Source organism: Ovis aries, chromosome 12 (genome assembly GCF_016772045.2).
Source record: "Ovis aries strain OAR_USU_Benz2616 breed Rambouillet chromosome 12, ARS-UI_Ramb_v3.0, whole genome shotgun sequence".
NCBI lineage: Eukaryota > Metazoa > Chordata > Mammalia > Artiodactyla > Bovidae > Ovis > Ovis aries.
The window spans coordinates 38,645,877-38,666,440 of NC_056065.1; the positions used below are offsets into that span (position 1 = coordinate 38,645,877).

The 20,564-nt window shown below is 39.6% G+C and overlaps 1 protein-coding gene across 6 annotated transcripts in view; it reads left to right on the forward strand.

Annotated features, from left to right (window-relative positions):
- DNM3 (dynamin 3) overlaps positions 1–20,564 on the forward strand; it is a 647,020-nt gene that overhangs the window by 110,480 nt on the left and 515,976 nt on the right. For all 6 annotated transcript variants that reach the window (XM_060396477.1, XM_015099204.4, XM_027975613.3 and 3 more), the window contains exon 2: positions 3,207–3,280. In XM_060396477.1, coding sequence (XP_060252460.1) covers positions 3,207–3,280 — 74 coding nt within the window. The remainder of the gene's footprint in view (positions 1–3,206; positions 3,281–20,564) is intronic.

Consider the following 20,564-nt stretch of genomic DNA (forward strand, 5'->3'; position numbering starts at 1 on the left):
CTCATCAGGTGGCCAAAGTATTGGAGGTTCAGCCTCAGTATCAGTCCTTCCAATGAACATTCAGGACTGATCTTAAAGATGGACTGTTTTGATCTCTTTGCAGTCCAAGGGACCTTCAAGAGTCTTCTCCAACACCATAGTTCAAAAGCATCAATTCTTCAGCACTCAGCTTTCTTTATAGTTCAACTCCTATATCCATACATGACTACTGGAAAAACCACAGCTTTGATTAGATGGGCCTTTGTTGGCAAAGTAGTCTCTGCTTTTTAATATGCTGTCTAGGTTGGTCATAGCTTTTCTTCCAAGGAGCAAGCGTCTTTTAATTTCATGGCTGCAGTCACCATCTGCAGTGATTTTGGAGCCCCAAAATAAAGTCTGTCACTGTTTCCATTGTTTCCCCATCTATTTCCCATGAAGTGATGGGGCCAGATGCCATGAACTTAGTTTTCTGAATGTTGAGCTTTAAGTCAACTTTTTCACTCTCCTCTCTCACTTTCATCAAGAGGCTCTTTAGTTCTTCTTCACTTCCTGTCATAAGGTTGGTATCACCTGCATATCTGAGGTTATTGATATTTCCCCTGGCAATCTTGATTCCAGTTTGTACTTTATCCATCTCAGCATTTCTCATGATGTATTGTGCATATAAATTAAATAAACAGGGTAACAATGTACAGCCTTGATGTACTCCTTTCCCTATTTGGAACCAGTCTGTTGTTCCATGTCCAGTTTTTTTTTTTAAACTTTATTTTACTTTACAATACTGTATTGGTTTTGCCATACATCAACATGAATCCGCCACGGGTGTACACGTGTTCCCAATCCTGAACCCCCCTCCCACCTCCTGCCCTATACCATCCCTCTGGGTCATCCCAGTGCACCAGCCCCAAGCATCCTGTATCCTGCATTGAACCTAGACTGGTGATTCATTTCTTATATGATATTATACACGTTTCAATGCCATTCTCCCAAATCATCCCACCCTCTCCCTCTCCCACAGAGTCCAAAAGACTCTATACATCTGTGTCTCTTTTGCTGTCTTGCATACAGGGTTATTGCTACCATTTTTCTAAAATTCCATGTCCAGTTCTAACTGTTGCTTCTTGACTTGCATACAGATTTTTTAGGAGGCAGGTCAGGTGGTCTGGTAGTCCCATCTCTTTAAGAATTTTCTACAGTTTGTTGTGATCCACATAGTCAAAGGCTTTGGCATAGTCAATAAAGCAGAAATAGATGTTTTTCTGGAACTCTCTTGCTTTTTCCATGATCCAGCACATGTTGGCAATTTGATCTCTGGTTCCTCTGCCTTTTCTAAATCCAGCTTGAACATCTGGAAGTTCACAGTTCACACACTGTTGAAGCCTGGCTTGGAGAATTTTGAGGATTACTTTAAGCATGTGAGATGAGTGCAATTGTGCAGTAGTTTGAGCCTTCTTTGGCATTACCTTTCTTTGAGATTGGAATGAAAACTGACCTTTTCCAGTCCTGTGGCCACTGCTGAGTTTTCCAAATTTGCTGACATATTGAGTGCAGCACTTTCACAGCATCATCTTTTTTGAATTGAAATACCTCAACTAGAAGTCCATCACCTCCACTAGCTTTATTCATAGTGATGCTGGTAAGGCCCACTTGACTTTGCATTCCAGGATGTCTGGCTCTAGGTGAGTGATCACACTACTGTGATTATCTGGGTTGTGAAGATCTTTTTTGTATATTTCTTCTGTGTATTCTTGCTACGTCTGCTTAATATCTTCTGCTTCCTTTAGGTCCATACCATTTCTGCCCTTTATTGTGCCCATCTTTGCATGAAATGTTACCTTGGTATGTCTGATTTTCTTGAAGAGATCCCACGCTGTTATTACCCACTAGATCGTTCAGGAACATTTCCTATCGTGAGGCCAGTGGTTCTCCAGCCATGGTAAACATCAGTCCCCTGGTGCTTGTTAAAGAGTCTCGATGCTGCTTCTTCCCCAGATGGATCCTTGGTGTCTGTGGTCAAAATACTTTCTGGTGGTCCTGGAGCTACTTTATGGGAACCATTGCTATTGAGTCTGAAATTTATTTTGAATGGAATTTTGTGATTTTTAAAATTATGACTCTTCTAAAAGTTGTGAAGCATTCTAAGTGTTTTTAAAAGCAGTGTTATAGATATGTTTATGATTTCTCTTTAACATTGCAGAATCTGTACTGAGTTATGTGGCAGTGTAGATGTAATTATAAAATACTCTCTTTGCTGTAGTTTTATTGATCTAGGGCATATTAGCATGCCATTTGAAAGAAAATGTTTATTTGAAAAAAAATCTCTATTTTAATAAGCTCCTATCAGGAATGAAAACAAAAAAAAAAATCAAATTGCAGTATTTTTTATGCTGTTACTTCTTACATACCCAACATTTATCTCCACTTAGTCCATCCTAAAGGAGATTAGTCCTGACTGTTCATTGGAAGGAATGATGTTGAAGCTGAAACTTCAATACTTTGGCCATCTGATACAAAGAACTAACTCCTTTGAGAAGATCCTGATGCTGGAAAAGATTGAGGGCAGGAGGAGAAGGGAACAACAGAGGATGAGATGGTTGTATGGCATCACCGACTCAATGGACATGGGTTTGGGTAGACTCCGGTAGTTGGTGATGGATAGGGAGGCCTGGTGTGCTGCGGTTCATGGGGTCACAAAGAGTCGGACGTGACTGAGCGACTGAACTGAACTGAATCCCATATTTTGTGTGACTGTATTGGAGAGAAATTTTAGGTATTTGAAAATACAGTTTAGTGTGCCTTTATTACCTCTTAAAATGGGCAGTATTTGATGGTGTGAATATTAGTCTGAAAGGTGGATGAAGCGATGAATTTTTTAATTACCAAAGAGTTTAAGGATTAACTTCCACATCAGATGTTTTTCTAAATGTATGTTCTCTGAAAATAAAAAATAATTGACAATACGCAGTAGTCTAAGGCAAATTTTTATGAATTAATCCCAGCTTAATGAGTGAATTACATATTCCAGTGAGGTCATTATAATAATGCATGTGTATTAATATTCAGTATAAGGACCCTTACCCACTCCTCCATTTTTGTTTTGCAAATACCTCTCTTATAAAATGGGTCTTGGATTGAAAGGTTGAAAATTATGGATCTTGATTTGTAATTTGATCAGTGATAAGAATTCCTTTAAATGCCTTAATCTATTCTTTTTCTTCTTTTCTTAGGGACTTTCTCCCTCGAGGGTCAGGCATTGTAACTAGAAGGCCTCTAGTGCTGCAGCTGATTACTTCCAAAGCAGGTAACGGAAAAGGATGATTGCTACATGGATGATGTATCTGTGGTACCTATTTTCTCGTTGCTGGGTTTTGGGTCGTAGCAGCAGGAATGTTTTGTTGACCATTAGCTGCCGATATGTTTCTCTAGAACACTCCCTTTTTCATTGCTTTTAAAATTTGTTTTATTATATTTCAATTCCTTTTATTACATTTATTCTCATTGTAATATATCTGTAATTTTACAGTGTGGCATAACTTCTAATACCTCTTTGGTATGCTTTCTTCCTGTGCCTATGTGTGTGTGTGTGTGTCTGAGAATTTTTTAAAAGTAATTTAATATCCATCTGAGGTTAAGAGATAGACAGGATCCAGGTTGGACATTTCCAGTCAGCCAGCCACCTCTTGCGTTTTCTGAGTCAAGAGATAGGCGAGCTCCAGGTTGGAAATTCACAATCAGCCAGCTTCCTCTTTGCAGTTTCTAAGACAAGAGATAGGTAGACTCCATTTGAGGAATTTACACCAGCCTCTCATTTGCTCTTGAAGAAGATGGATATAACAGCAGAAACAAGGTAAATAGCCAGTCTTTGTCTCTTGTTAACACCTCAAGGGAATAATCATGGCAAAGACAAAGAGAGGCAAAGACCCTTCTGAGAAAAAAGATAAGGGAGTTCAGTGCAGTTAGGTTCCTCAGCTGCTCAGCCATGTCCGACTCTTTGCAACCTCATGGACTGCAGCATACCAGGCTTCCCTGTCCATCACCAACTCCTGGAGTTTGCTCAAACTCATGTCCATCAGGTCAGCAATGCCATCCAACCATCTGATCCTCTGTTCCCGTCTCCTCACGCTTTCAATTTTCCAGCATCAAAGTCCTTTCCAATGAGTCAGTTCTTCGCATCAGGTGGTCAAAGTATTGGAGCTTCAGCTTCAGCATCAGACCTTCCAGTGAATATTCAGGACTGATTTCCTTTAGGATTAAATGGTTGGATCTCCTTACAGTCTGAGGGACTCTCAAGAGTCTTCTTCAACACCATGTTCAAAAGCATCAGTTCCTTGGCGCTCAGCTTTCTTTATAGTCCGACTTTCACATCCATACATGATCACAGGAAAAATCATACCTTTGACTAGATGGACCTTTGTCGGCAAAGTAATGTCTCTGTTTTTTAATATGCTTTCTAGGATGGTCATAGCTTTTCATCCAAGTAGCAAGTGTCTTTTAATACATGGCTGCAGTCACCATCTGCAGTGATTTTAGAACCGCAAGAAATAAAGTCTATCACTGTTTCCATTGTTTTCCCATCTATTTTCCATGAAGTGATGGGGCCAGATGCCATGATCTTACTTTTCTGAATGTTGAGCTTTAAGCCAGCTTTTCCATTCTCCTCTTTCACTTTAATCAAGAGGCTCTTCTTTCTCCCATAAGGGTGGTGTCATCTGCATATCTGAGATTATTGATATTTCTCCCAGCAATCTTGATACCAGCTTGTGCCTCATCCAGCCCGGCATTTCGCATGATGTACTCTGCATATAAGTTAAATAATCAGGGTGACAGGATAAGGGAGACATTACACATTTGCATAAAGTCTCCCTGAAATAAGAAGTCAGAGGATAATTCCAGGCCGTAATGAGTCTTGCTTCTCTCAGAAGCCTTCACTTCGAGATTCATCTTGACTGAGGGGTGTATACACACCCCAGGGGAGGATCCCAGGTTATGTCACATGTGGTAAAAGGAACCAGATATGTGGCCTGAATGAAGACAAAGACCTGGAAAAACTGCCTTATAGAAATGACCAACAGCCTCTTTACTGCGCTCCTCCTCACCAGGGGGGACGCCCACACCCTTTCTCTAAGTGTGCATCTCTGCCTTGCCTCTATCTCAACTAAACAGGTTGTTTTTCTGTGTGCTCACCCACTTGTTGTGCTGTGTCTCTAATAATAAATGTTTTACCTGCATTTACAGTTTCTGCCTCTGTGATACATGCATTTTTTACTGGGGGCAAACATATAGGGAAAAACACCTTGTAGCTGCTAGCCCTTGCTGGTTTGGTGGCTGGGATTCCTGATTTTCATCCAGGCTACCCAGGTTCAATTCCCGGGCAGGGAACTAAGATCTTGCTTCATGCTACGGTTCCAAAGAATAGCAAGGAGAGATGAGAAGGACTTCCTCAGCGATCAAGGCAAAGAAATAGAGGAAAACAATAGAATGGGAAAGACTAGAGATCTCTTCAAGAGAATTAGAGACACCAAGGGAACATTTCATGCAAAGATGGGCACAATAAAGACAGGAATGGTAGACCTAACAGAAGCAAAAGATATTAAGAAGAGGTGGCAAGAATACACAGAAGAACTATACAAAAAAGATCTTCATGACCCAGAGAACCATGATGATGTGATCCCTTACCTAAAGCCAGACATCCTAGAATGGGAAGTCAAGTGGGCATCACTTAGGAACCATCACTATGAATAAAGCTAGTGGAGGTGATAGAATTCCAGTTGAGGTATTCCAAATCATAAAAGATGATACTGTGAAAGTACTGCACTCAATATGTCAGCAAATTTGCAAAACTCAGCAGTGGCCACAGGACTGGAAAAGGTCAGTTTTCATTCCAATCCCAAAGAAGGGCAATGCCAAAGAATGCTCAAACTATGGCACAATTGCACTCATGTCACATGCTAGTAAAGTAATGCTCAAAATTCTCCAAGACAGGCTTCTGCAGTTCGTGAACCATGAACTTCCAGATGTTCAAGCTGGATTTAGAAAAGGCAGAGGAACCGGAAATCAAATTGCCAACATCTGCTGGATCATCAAAGAAACAAGAGAGTTCCAGAAAACATCTAGTTTTGCTTTATTGATTATGCCAAAGCCTTTCTGTGGATCACAACAAACTGTAGAAAATTCTTAAAGAGATGGGAATACCAAACCACCTGACCTGCCTCCTGAGAAACCTGTATGCAGGTCAGGAAGCAACAGTTCGAACTGGACATGGAGCAACAGACTGGTTCCAAATAGGAAAAGGAGTACATCAAGGCTGTAGATTGTCACCCTGCTTATTTAACTTATATGCAGAGTACATCATGAGAAAGGCTGGGCTGGAAGAAGCACAAGCTGGAATGAAGATTGCCAGGAGAAACATCAATAACTTCAGATATGCAGATGGCACCACCCTTATGGCAGAAGTGCAGAGGAACTAAAAAGCCTCTTGATGAAAGTGAAAGTGGAGAGTGAAAAAGTTGGCTTAGAGCTCAACATTCAGAAAACGAAGATCATGGCATCTGGTCCCATCACTTCATGGGAAATAGATGGGGAAACAGTGGAAACAGTGTCAGACTTTATTTCTTGGGGTTCCTAAGTCACTGCAGATGGTGCCTGAAGACTTGAAATTAAAAGACATTTGCTCCTTGGAAGAAAAGCTATGATCAACCTAGATAGCATATTGAAAAGCAGAGACATTACTGTGCCAACAAAGGTCCATCTAGTCAAAGCCATGGTTTTTCCTTTGGTCATGTATGGATGTGAGAGTTGGACTATAAAGAAAGCTGAGCACAGAAGAATTGATGGTTTTGAACTGTGGTGTTGGAATAGACTCTTGAGAGTTTCTTAGACTGCAAGGAGATCCAACCAGTCCATTCTAAAGGAAATCAGTCCTGAATATTCATTGGAAGGATGATGCTGAAGCTAAAACTTCAATACTTTGGCCAGCTGATGCAAAGAACTGACTCATTGAAAAAGACCCTGATGCTGAGAAAATTTGAAGCTGTGAGCTAAGGGAATGACCGAGTATGAGATGGTTGGATGGCATTACCAACTCATGTCTATAGACATGAGTTTGAGTAGGCTCCGGGAGTTGTTGATGGAAAGGGTAGCCTGGTGTGCTGCAGTCCATGGAGTTGCAGAGAGTTGGACACGACTGAAAAACTGAACTGAACGTATTCATGCCACTGTTCTCTGCTGCCTTGCCAAGATCACATTGAATATGCATGTCGTTGACTGAAAAAAAACAACATGCACACGCAACCTAACAGTTGAACGCTGTCTTTGTGTGTGAGTGGGATGAAAAAGAATTTCCAAACTTGAGGCAGAATGAGGGAAGAATAAAGTTTATTAGAGTGGGAGACACTGTTAGAACAGCAGGCCAGCTCAAGGGAGAGCCAACCCTTTTCATGGGGTATTAGCCAGTTTTTATAGCCCGAGGACAGAAAAAATTCCTACTGAAAGGGTGGCATTTGATGATTGGTTAGTTTGCTGTAATAGGGTGATTATTTTACCCAACATATAGGATCAGGTAACTGCTGGTTTAGATTCTGAGGCTCAGGGCAACAGTTCCTATGGCTGGGAGTTCCAGAGATTTTTGTTCTGTGACCTTGGTACAGGGCTCCACACATATGTAGAGCTCCACAAGTTATGTTTTTTTTTTTTTTTGGTGGGAATTTTTGCAATTTCAAGCTCAAGAGACAGCATTTCAAGTATCCCTGAGATAACTACTCCAACGAGGAAAGGGGGAAGCTATGATACATAGGAATTTTGCAACAAAGGGCAGGTAGAAGGAACAACGGAGAAGGCAATGGCACCCCACTCCAGTGCTCTTGCCTGGAAAATCCCATGGATGGAGGAGCCTGGTAGGCTGCAGTCCATGGGGTCGTGAAGAGTTGCACACCACTGAGCGACTTCCCTTTCACTTTTCACTTTCATGCATTGGAGAAGGAAATGGCAACCCACTCCAGTGTTCTTGCCTGGAGAATCCCAGGGACGGGGGAGCCTGGTGGGCTGCCATCTATGGGGTTGCACAGAGTCGGACACCACTGAAGTGACTTAGCAGCAGAAGGAACAAAGACTGCTGTTAATAAAAGGAAACTAGATATCTCAAGTTTAAGGAATTTAGGGCTTTTCTATGTATGGGAAGATCTGGGCTCAATGAAATCATTTCTTTGACATGCACCTCAGCTATCTGGGGCCAATATCTTGTGTTTTCACATCCCGAGTTTCCTCAGGGCTCATCTGTTCACCCTCTGGTGGTGGCTGCCAATCGCTGATGACTGTGACATCCTTTGTTTACTGATATGGCACACAGTATTCCATTTATCAATATGAATGGTGTGTGTGTTATTCGATCCCTGGGTTGGGAAGATCTGCTGGAGGAGGGCATGGCAACTCGCTCCAGTATTCTTGCCTGGAGAATGCCCAGGGACAGAGGAGCCTGGGGGGCTACAGTCCAGTGGGTCACAGAGTTGGACATGACTGAGTGACTAAGTACACACACACAACACAGGTGTATTTGTATCTATATCTATATATGAATTTGTATCTAATGTACTGTTTTGCCCCTCTCAACACCATAATAATTTGATAGGCAAATGAGCTTTGTTTTCATTTTTTTGTTTCTCTGTAACCAATGAAGGAAAGTTATGACCAGCCTAGATAGCATATTAAAAAGCAGAGACATTACTTTGCTAACAAAGGTCCGTCTAGTCAAGGCTGTGGTTTTTCCAGTAATCATATATGGATGTGAAAGTTGGACTGTGAAGAAAGCTGAGTGCCGAAGAATTGATGCTTTTGAACTATGGTGTTGGAGAAGACTCTTGAGAGTCCCTTGGACTGCAAGGAGATACAACCAGTCTATCCTAAAGGAGATCAGTCATGAGTGTTCACTGGAAGGACTGATGTTGAAGCTGAAACTCTAATACTTTGGCCACCTGATGTGAAGAGCTGACTCATTTGAAAAGACCCTGATGCTGGAAGGGATTGAAGGCAGGAGGAGAAGGGGACGACAGAGTATGAGATGGTTGGATGGCATCACCGACTTGATGAACATGAGTTTGGGTGGACTCCGGGACTTAGTGATGGACAGGGAGGCCTGGCATGCTGTGGTTCATGGGGTCGCAAAGAGTCAGACACGACTGAGCGACTGAACTGAACAGAACCAATGATGTGGAATTTTGTGTGTGTGTGTATTTATTTGGTATTTGTATTTCTTCCTTTGTGAATTGGCTATTTTTATCTTTCCCCATATCTTTTTGAGGATTTTGCTACTTTTCCCAGCAATTTCTTTGAATGTTTAAGATTGAAGCACTTGTAGTGTTCATGTCTCATAATTAGTAAAAACCAAAGTCGTGGAGATTTACCCTTATGTTTTCTTCTAATAATTTTATAGTTTTGTTTTTACACTTAGGCCTTTGATCCATTTTGAGTTAATTTTTATATATTGTACAAAGTAAGAACTCAACTTCATTTTCTGCAGGTATATTGTCTCAGCATCATTTGTTGAAAAGACTATTCTTTCTCCATTGTATTTTTTTTTGCACCTTTGTTGAAAATCAATTTGCCATAAATACATGGGTTTATTTCTGGACTTTCAAGTCTATTCAGTTGATCTATATCTCTCTATTTGTGCCTGTATCATACTCTCTCCTTTTTCAAAAAATTTATTTATTTTCGGATGCCCTGGGTCTTTGTTGCTGCATGCAAGCTATCTCTAGTTGTGGCAAGGGAGGGCTTCTCTTTAGTTGCAGTGCATGGGCATCTCATTGTGGTGGCTTCTCTTGTTGCAGAGCATGGGCTCTAGAGTGTTCAGGCTTCAGTAGTTGTGGCACATGGGCTTAGTTTCCCCTCTGTAGATGGATTCTTCTCGGAGCAGAGATTAAACCATGTCGCCTGCTTTGGCAGGTGAATTCTTAACCCCTGGACCAGCAGGAAAGTCCTCATTCTTTCTTAATTACCTTTACTTTGTATTAAGTTTTCAAACTGAGAATGAGTTTTTCTACTTTGTTCTTCCTTTTCAAGATTGCTTTGGCTATCCTGAATCTTTTAAAATTCTATGTGAATGTGAGAATTGGTTTGTTTTATCCCAGCATTGCAAGATTGATTTAATATATGAAAATCGAGTAATGTATTGTATCATATCAATTGAATGAACACAGAAGTTACAGGATCATCTCAATAAGCTTAGAAAAAAGCATTAAAGGAAACCTACACCCTGTCATGGAACACTTGTCAAATTAGGAATACAAAGGAACTTCCTCAAGGACATGTATGAAAAACTCACAGCTAACATCGTGCTTAATGGTGAAAGATTGAATGCTTTTCCTTTAAGACTGGGAACACAAGGATATCCACTATTGTCATTTCTACTCAGTGTTGTACTGGAAGTTCTAGCTAGGGCAGTTGGGCAAGAGAAAAAATAAAAAGCATTCATATTGGAAAGGATAGAGTAAAATTATCTCTATTTGCAGATGATATAATCAAGTACATAGAAATTCTTAAGGAAATTAGTAAAAAACTATTAGAACTAATAAATTAGCTTTGCAAGGTTGGAGGACACAAGATAAAGATACAAAAATTAACTATTTTTATATACTTGCAATGCACAATCAAAAAATTAAAGTAAGAAAATAATTCTCTATACAATAGTATCAAAAGATACACTACTTAGGAATGTATTTAACAAAAGAAGAGCAAAATTTATACTCTGAAAACTACAAACTATTATTTAGATAATTTGAAAAATATCCCATGTTCACTGATTGAAAGACTTAATGGTAAGATGGCAATACTTTATAATTTGATCAGTAGATTGAATGCAATCCCTATATCAATTCAGGGTTTCCCAGGTGGCTCAGAGGTTAAAGCGTCTGCCTGCAATGCGGGAGACCTGTGTTCGATTCCTGGGTCGGGAAGATCCCCTGGAGGAGGAAATGGCAACCCACTCCAGTGTTCTTGCCTGGAGAATCCCATGGACAGAGGAGCTTGCTGGGCTACAGTCCACGGGGTCGCAAAGAGTCGGACACGACTGAGCGACTTCACTTTCAGGTGATGCAGTGGTAAAGAATTTTTCTGCCAATGCAGAAGACTCAAAAGATGTAGGTTTGATCCTTGGGTTGGGAAGACCCTGGAGTGGGAAATGACAACCCAATCCAGTATTCTTGCTTGGAAAATCCCATGAGCAGAGGAGCCTGGCAGACTACAGTCCATGGGGTCTCAAACAGTTGGACATGACTCTTTGAGCAGGTAAATCACAATTCAGCTGACTTTTTGATAAAAATTGTAGATATTTTAACCCCTTTTTTAATGTAAAAAAAGTCCAAGTCTAATCCAAAGGAATGGACTCAAATGATGTCATTTGGAAAAAGTAAATTGCTTATAAATCTACAATGTACCAGATATTATTTGAAGTTCTGGAAATATAGCAATGGCTAACCAAAGTCTCTGCCTCTCTGGTGATTTATAGTCTGGTTATATCATTTTTAAAGTATAGAAGGTTTACTCTTTTTGGCTATTAATGTAAACATTTATGTTTAACAAAAAGTAAATAGCATAATTTTTCCTTTCCATACATAAATATTTTTTAAACACTTAGTTCTGAAATTTATTTTCGTGTATGAAGAAATAATTTTTTCCCAGTCTCCTTTATCTTATATTCTATTCTTATTGCAACCTATTTCTGACTATCTTATTAGTTTCATTGTGCCAGCACTATAGTGTTGCACCACGCAGCATGTGGACTCTTTGTTCCCCGGCCTAGGTCCCCTGTAGTGGAAATCCAGAGTCTTAACCACTGGACTGCCAGGGAAGTCCCCACAGTGTTTTATGTTTAGCGGGTTTATAATTTGCTTTAATATCTATCAGGGATATAGTCCTCCTCCCATTTTTTATGGGTTCTTTCCTGTTGTGTCAAGGTTTAGAATAATTTTATAAAGACAAAATTATTGCCACTAGAATTATTTTAGCTTCAATAGAGTCATTTAGAGAATAATTAATTTTTTAAATTAGAGTATAATTGTATTGAAATGTTCTGTTAGTTTCTACGGTACAACAATCTGAACCAGCTGTAAGTATACATATATCTCCTTCCTCTTGAGGCTCCCTCCCACCTGCCATGACAATAATCAGTATCTTCAAAATATTCGTTATTTTTTCCAATACAGGGACTATGCTATATCCTTTCATTTACTTAAGTGAAGTGAAGTCACTCAGTCGTGTCCGACTCTTTGCGACCCCATGGACCTCCGTCCATGGGATTTTCCAGGCAAGAATGCTGGAGTGGATTGCCATTTCCTTCTCTAGGGGAACTTCCCGCCCCAGGAATCAAACCCCAGTCTCCCGCATTGCAGGCAGATGCTTTACCGTCTGAGCCACCAGGGAAGCCCTTCATTTACTTAAATTTTATTTTAGTAAAATGCTAAAAATATAGCATCTATCCTTTTCTAGTTAGGATATTTATATTTATTTTGTTGTTCTTGTAGTTTGAATATGGTTTTATTCCATTATATTTTCTAACTCATTGCTGATCTAAGTAAAAGCTGCTATTTTTTTTAATTTTAATTTTTAAATTAAGCATCTTATTCTACATTTGACAGATTAAAATATTTTTAATTGATTCTCTTAGGTATTTTAGTTATATAGTAATTTCATTTGCATTTCTTAATTTATTCAGCAAGTACTTATCATGCAAATACTGGCATGGCTGAGAAAAGAGACTTATTGACCAGAATGTTAATGAGCTTTGTTGCAGTGGGGGCTTTTTGTTGAGTTTTGACAGGGAAAGATGTTCTTACACGTTGGACTCTTTTCAGGAGGGACATCATGTGCTTCTTCCTTATAGCCTTTTGTCAGTAGTCTCTCAATCTTGTCCCTTCTAAGCCCCTGATCGTTCTTCTACTACTTCCTGTTAATCAGTGAGGATCATACCTCATTCCTCTCCTCTCTCTTCTTGTGAAGTAGACTAGAAATTTACCCCTCATGGAAAACTTACTGTCCCCACAATCCTTCAGGAACCTCAAAATGAAACTTTTTCACGGCAGTACTCTAGCTGATGCCAGCTGAGAACTGCCACCTCTTTTTTTTTTTAACCCTAAAGGCACACTGTTCATAGGGAAGTCTGGAGTATGACTATAGGCTTGGCTTGACGGAAGTCTAATGAAATGACGGAAAGAAGGGAATATATATGTCACTGTTCATGGAATTTGCTTGTGCCTTCAGATCCTAACTGGGATAAGTTCCATAAATACTACTTTGTCCTCTTAGATGCATTCATTCAACCAGTGTTTATTGAGTGATTCCTGTATATCAGACAAATACCCTTGTCATCATGGAGTTTGTGTTCTTAGAGAGAAACCAGCAGCAAGTGCCAAAAAAAGGCCAAACAAACAGAAGGTTAGGTGATGAAAAAAGTGAGCATTCAAGCCATGTTGGTATTTGTGTAGGCATAGGGAAGTTAGGTAATTCTAAGGTGGGAGCTGTTTGTTTGTTTGTTTGGAGTTTAACAGAGGCCAGTAGGAATGGAGGTGGAATGAGTGAAGAAGGGTAGCAGGAGGTGGGGTAAGGAGGGACAGTGTTGCTGAAACAGGAAGAAAGCTGGTTGGGTAGTGTCCTGTGGACTGGGACCTTAAAAGGGAACATGATAGGAGGATTAGAGCCTTAAAGTAGGTGCCATTGAAAGTAACAGAAAGAAATCATAGAGTGATTCTGGGACTGAAAACTAGGCAAGGATAATTCCTGTACTCTTGACAAGCATGAAGGGATACCTCTTCTATTCCTACCAAATGGAAAGAGGAAAATGTGGGGGAAACTGCAGGTAAGTCTGTACTTACTGCAGAGTCCTCCTTTGATGACTTCATTTTCTCTAGAAGTAGGAGACAAAGTATTTGCTAATAATGATTAGTTTATCTTTTTATTTCCACCAGTATATCTTTAATTTCTCTTTAATGCCCCATTACAGAACCAGGTTGTGCTCCTAGTTTGATGAAAATGCCTCTTGTGTTAAATTATGCATATGCTGTTTGCTATTTGTTTTGCCTTTTAATACTATTTAATAGTTTCTATTTAACTATCAAATACTATTTAATGGTTCCTGATAAGGAACTACTTTATTCCTAAATTTTAAAAGATTAAAAAAAATTACAAATAGGTATATAATTTTATTGAGTTCATTTTGGCATTTATTGAGATGATCTTTCAGAATACTCAGATATGTTCACCTTGTGTGTGCTATGTATGCTCAGTTGCTCAGCTGTGTCTGACTTTTTGTGACCCCATGTGCTATAGCCTGCCAGGTTCCTCTGTCCATGGAATTTTCCAGGCCAGAATCCTGGAGCGGGTTGCCATTTCCTACTTCAAGGGTCTTACTTTTATAGATTTCTACATTTATTTGATTATAGTAACTTATTTCTTTTACTGTACTTACAATATTTTCACTAATTTACTTAGGTTATTTACATTTGTTTCTATACACATCTATCTTGTAAATGTTATAGTGTTATCAAGTGAAAGCTGTACTAGTCAGAATAAAAAAATTGAGTAACATTCTCTGTCTTTTGACTTCTGTTAGCTAGCCATGGGGTCGCTAAGAGTAGGGCACGACTTCACTTTCACTTTTCACTTTCATGCATTGGAGAAGGAAATGGCAACCCACTCCAGTATTGTCTGGAGAATCCCAGGGACAGAGGAGCCTAGAGGGCTGCCGTCTATGGGGTTGCACAGAGTTGGACATGACTGAAGTGACTTAGCAGCAGTAGCAGCTAGCAGGGGAAGGAGAGGTTTGGACAAATTGAAAGAGTAACACCGAAACATATAAATTACCATATGTAAAATAGATAGTTAATAGGAAGTTGCTATATAACACAGTGAACTCAACCAGGTACTCTGTGATGACCTAGAGAGAGAGGAGGGATTGGATGGTGGGAGGGAGGTTCAAGAGGTAGGGGACATATGTATACTTATGGCTGATTCTTATATGGCAGAAACCAAGACAACATTATAAAGCAATTATCCTCCAATTAAAAATAAGTAAATAAATAAAAACTACCACTAGTGATGCATTTTGGTTTCTGTTTCCAAAAACCAGAAGGGCTGCTAATGTTGTTTATTACAAAGGGTTATGTCTTCACCTCAGGGGTTTAGAGACAGCAGCCATGGGCAGTTAGAACCTGGGCAAGGTTAGACTTGAGACTCTGGTTGTGCTGGGTACTGAGACCTGGGTGTCATGCAAATGGGAAATATTAAAAACCATGAGGATACTGGTGTTCTGGTACAGAGGCTTTCCTACCATAACTAGAAACTTTTATAAAAGAATTGCTAGGCCAGGACAGTGACTGTGGAGAAAACTAACAATTTACTCTCACTTTTGAACGTTAATTATGTATCAGCACTATATACTTTGAAGATGCTTTATTTAATTTTTACAAGAATATTCTGAGATTGATATCATGATTCCTATTTTAGAAAAAGAGCCCCAGCAAGGTTATTTGTCCAAAGCTACACTGTTGGTAGGAGTGGGGATTGTTATTAGTATAATATCTTGCTGACATAGTTAATATTGCAGTTTTAAGATGAGAAACTTGACGTGCTTGAATTATATTTTCAGGACACACTTTATATTTTTATCAGGCATTTTAATGTTAAGAAATAGAAATATGTGAATAATAAATATAGAAGTTGTTTGGTTAATTCATAATTATTGTTTAATTTCCAACATAATTCCCATACAGGAATATTTAACTGCTTATCTCCACCTGCTATTGTGTTAGTTGCTAAACCAAGCCAAAAATTAGTTAAAGGCATTATGCCTTATTCTATGTGATTTGTTTTAGGACAATTAGTATTTAGCACAGAGGGCATTCCAAGAAATCACTAAGTGTTACTAGAAAGGAGAGGAAAATCACCATCTCTGTAAACATTTTTAAGTGATAAAGTTATGGTAGTTTGGGTTTCAGAGAAAAGTATACTTGAAGGCATGGCTTTGGAGGATCAGAGTTGGACAAAGCATCAGCAAGGTGTCAGGTGAGGTCTGCAGTATCAAGAGCAAGGCAGTAGGGAGCAGATATTCAAAAGACAATACTGTTTTCAGTGCCTGAGGCCTTCCTCCAGTCCCAAGCAGGATCTGGGTTATGCCAGCTCCCTAGATCAGGCTGTGTACCTATGTTCCCATCTCTATCATCAGTGACATCATGGTGGTAACCTGAATTTGGTCATGGTGGGAATATTTATGGTACTGTACTGTGCTTAGTTGCTCAGCTGTGTCCAACTCTTTGCGACCCCGTGGACTGTAGCCTGCCAGGCTCCTCTGTCCATGGGGATTCTCCAGGCAAGAATACTGGAATGGGTTGCCATGCCATCCTTGGGGATCTTCCCAACCCAGGGATCAAACTCAGGTTTCCCTCATTGCAGGTGGATTCTTTACTGTCTGAGCCAAGAAAAGGGCAAATGCTACAAATCAGGACTTCCCGCACCAGCGAGCCAACTGTTAACTATTTACCAGCATACCACTGGTTTCCTTCTTTTCAACACCTGAGCTTATTGTTTACTGGTTAAATAGCATGTCAGACAGTCATTTATGTCTGAGTGAACTACTGAGTATATTGAAAGTGTCACTGCTCTAAGAAGTGATCCGTTTGGAGTTTAATATTCCCCCTGAAGGAGAGGTTTTTTTTTTTTTAAAGACATCAGACTCCAGATCATTCTCTGCATTAAAAGTTATTGTTAAGGATGTATATAAATAAAGCCTGTAGGTTATGGTTAAGGACAAATGATTTTTGTCTCCTGGAGAACTTTTCCATTAAATATTTCTCTAAATGTTACTACAGTCCTTATTCTCTAAATGTTATAATCCTTCACTCTCCTTTGTTTCAATAATATCAATGTGAGAAAGAAAGGTATTTAAAATCAGAAATTTTCTAACTGGATTCATTAAAGGTAATTGTTCAAATTACTGAAGCATTCTTTCTTTTGTGGAAGATTTCCTTGCTGCTTCCGTGTGTCAAATATAATAGTTCATAAGAATTTGATTTAACACTTTATAACATGCCTATGTTTTAAAACTGCCTAAGACTACTTACAATTTATCAGAGAATTATTATTATTCAGTACTTTGGGTCCTTGATTAGAGTTGCTATAAACAACTGTTTTTTAAAGATGCTCAGTGACAGAAATCAAGTAATTTGTTTTCAAGGCACCAGATGAATAATAGGGTGAGGTGGAGACACTTAGTTCAGGCCGCAGGAAGGTTTGTGACGGGGGAGCATCACTGTGCTCTGAGTGATGGGCCAGCATGGAGAGCACTATGAGTCCTGGTGCAACGGAGCCAAAGGGCATTTGAGGAAACGGCTTCCTACTTCAATAGCCAGGGAATCATTAATTCTAGAGAAAAATGTCAACTTTACACAGCTGAGATGTTTTAAAGACGTTTGTACATTAGTTAGACTTTAAATCCTGATTTATATACAGTGGCCAGGACTTGTTTTCTAGTTTCATAAATTAGACTGACACATACTTAATGGAAATATTCAAGTACCATTTTGAATAACAACTTTGAAAATATTGTAAAACTACCTGTCATTTTGTTTTGCATTTAAATATTTGAGTTTAATTAAACTTGATACTGTACAATAAAATAGTCTGTTTTTGCAGAGGGTGAAATGTTTATTGTTTTTCATTATAACAGGTTAACCACATGGAAAACATTATTTCTTAACTATAGTTTTGACCTTGTTCTACTCCAGTGCTGGTTCCCTATTGCTTTCTATATAATGTACAGGTTACCACATATAGTGCAGATTCAGTTAACATCCTTTGAATATAGTTACTCTTAAATTTTAATGTGCATAAAATAGCATGTGGATTCCTGAGCATCACTCTCAGAGGTTTTGATTCAGTAGGTCTGGGGTAGGGCTCAGGGTTCTGCATTTTAAAGAACTACACTTTGAGGAACACTTATAACAGTTTCATCTATTTATTTTAACAGCTGTTATCATTTCTTTTTCTAGATACCTTTCCTTCGTCCATATAGCAGGATCTTTCTGTTGAGGAATTGCCTCTTGTTCTTTAAAAAGTTGTCCAAATTTTTGGTCATGGAGTCTTTCTATAAGAATAAGCACCCTGCTTTGAATGTAATAGGTATGCTGAACTGTAGCCTCCTCCTGATGCCTGGGCATCTAGCTCAGACACCAGCACACTTGGCCCTGGTATTTTAAGAACTTCAGGCAGGATCTTCAAAGACCAACAGAGGTTAAGTTTCTAAGATCTCCAAGTTTTGTTGTTAATATAGCTGACTTTCCTTCCAGGTGTAAATGTAGAAATATAAAAACCATCCAGGTGAAATCTCCACTCATCCCTTGGAGCTGGGGTCCTCCTCCTTGATTTCTCATGAGCCCAGGAATTCCTATGGACCCCATGGAATGTCACATAGTTATCAAGCACATAATCTTAATTCTGGAAAATGTAACTATCAAAAATAAATTAGAAATATTTAGTGGGGGAGTTGGACAAGAGGGGATCTTAGGTTTTCCAAGAAGTTTGATCACTGGTATAGAAAGGATCAAAGGGTTTCACTTTTCTGGAGGATGCACTGGGTTATTATTCCATGAATATTGGACAGATGATAATAAATGAACTTCCAAAAGTCCTTGGTGGAAGAACATTCTTGTTAAATGGATAGAGATGCAGAGACTGTAATGTGTGTATGGTAGGGCTATATTGAAATATCTCCAGATTTATAAACTATTTCATATTGAAGCCAAATGGTTCTCTTTCAGTGTTCTTACACACTTTTTGAGGGGGAAATAAGGCAGTTAGTACTGCTTAGGAATTTCAGCCAGACCTCCTTTGAATCTGGTTTGGTTGTTTCAATATTTACAGTTCAGTCGCACAGTTATGTCCGAGTCTTTGTGACCCCATGAACTGCAGCATGCCAGGCTTCCCTGTTCATCACCAACTCCCGGACTCTACCTAAACCCATGTCCATTGAATCGGTGATGCCATCCAACCATCTCATCTTCTGTCATCCCCTTCTCCTCCTGCCCTCAATCTTTCCCAGCATCAGCGTCTTTTCAGATGAGTCACCTCTTCATATCAGATGGTCAAAGTATTGGAGTTTCAGCTTCAACATCAGTCCTTCCAATGAACACCTAGGACTGAGCTCCTTAGGACGGACTGGTTGGATCTCCATGCAGTCCAAGGGATCCTTGCAGTCCAAGGGACTCTCAAGAGTCTTCTCCAACACCACAGTTCAAAAGCATCAATTCTTCAGCGCTCAGCTTTCTTTATAGTCCAAGTCTCACATCCATACATGACCACTGGAAAAACCATTGCCTTGACTAGATGGACTTTGTTGGCAAAGTAATGTCTCTCCTTTTGAATATGCTATCTAGGTTGGTCATAACTTTCCTTCCAAGGAGTAAATGTCTTTTAATTTCATGGTTGCAATCACCATCTGCAGTGATTTTGGAGCTCAGAAAAATAAAGTCAGCGACTCTTCCCACTGTTTCCCCATCTATTTGCTATGAAGTGATGGGACCTGATGCCGTGATCTTAGTTTTCTGGATGTTAAGCTTTAAGCCAACTTTTTCACTCTCCTCTTTCACTTTCATCAAGAGGCTCTTTAGTTCTTCTTCACTTTCTGCCAAAAGGGTGGTGTCATCTGCATATCTGAGGTTATTGATATTTCTCCCAGCAATCTTGATTCCAGCTTGTGCTTCCTCCAGCCCAGCGTTTCTCATGATGTACTCTACATATAAGTTAAATAAGCAGGGTGACAATATACAGCCTTGACTTACTTCTTTTCCTATTTGGAACCAGTCTGTTGTTCCATGTCCAGTTCTAACTGTTCCTTCCTGACCTGCATACAGGTTTCTCAAGAGGCAGGTTAGGTGGTTTGGTATTCCCATTTCTTTCAGAATTTTCCACAGTTTATTGTGATCCACACAGTCAAAGGCCTTGGCATAGTCAATAAAGCAGAAATAGATGTTTTTCTGGAGCTCTCTTGCTTTTTCCATGATCCAGCAGATGTTGGCAATTTGATCTCTGGTTCCTTTGCCTCTTCTAAAACCAGCATGAACATCTGGAAGTTCATGGTTCATGTATTGCTGAAGCCTGGCTTGGAGAATTTTGAGCATTACTTCACTAGCATGTGAGATGAGTGCAGTTGCACAGTAGTTTGAGCATTCTTTGGCATTGCCCTTCTTTGGGATTGGAATGAAAACTGACCTTTTCCAGTCCTGTGGGCACTGTTCAGTTTTCCAAATTTGCTGACATATTGAGTGCAGCACTTTCACAGCATCATCTTTCTGGATCTGAAATAGTTCAACTGGAATTCCATCACCTCCACTAGCTTTGTTCGTAGTGATGCTTTCTAAGGCCCACTTGACGTCACATTCCAGGATGTCTGGCTCTAGGTGAGTGATCACACCATCGTGGTAATCTGGGTCGTGAAGATCTTTGTAGTACAGTTCTTTTGTGTATTCTTGCCACCTCGTCTTAATATCTTCTGCTTCTGTTAGGTTCAGACCATTTCTGTCCTTTATTGAGCCCATCTTTGCTTGAAT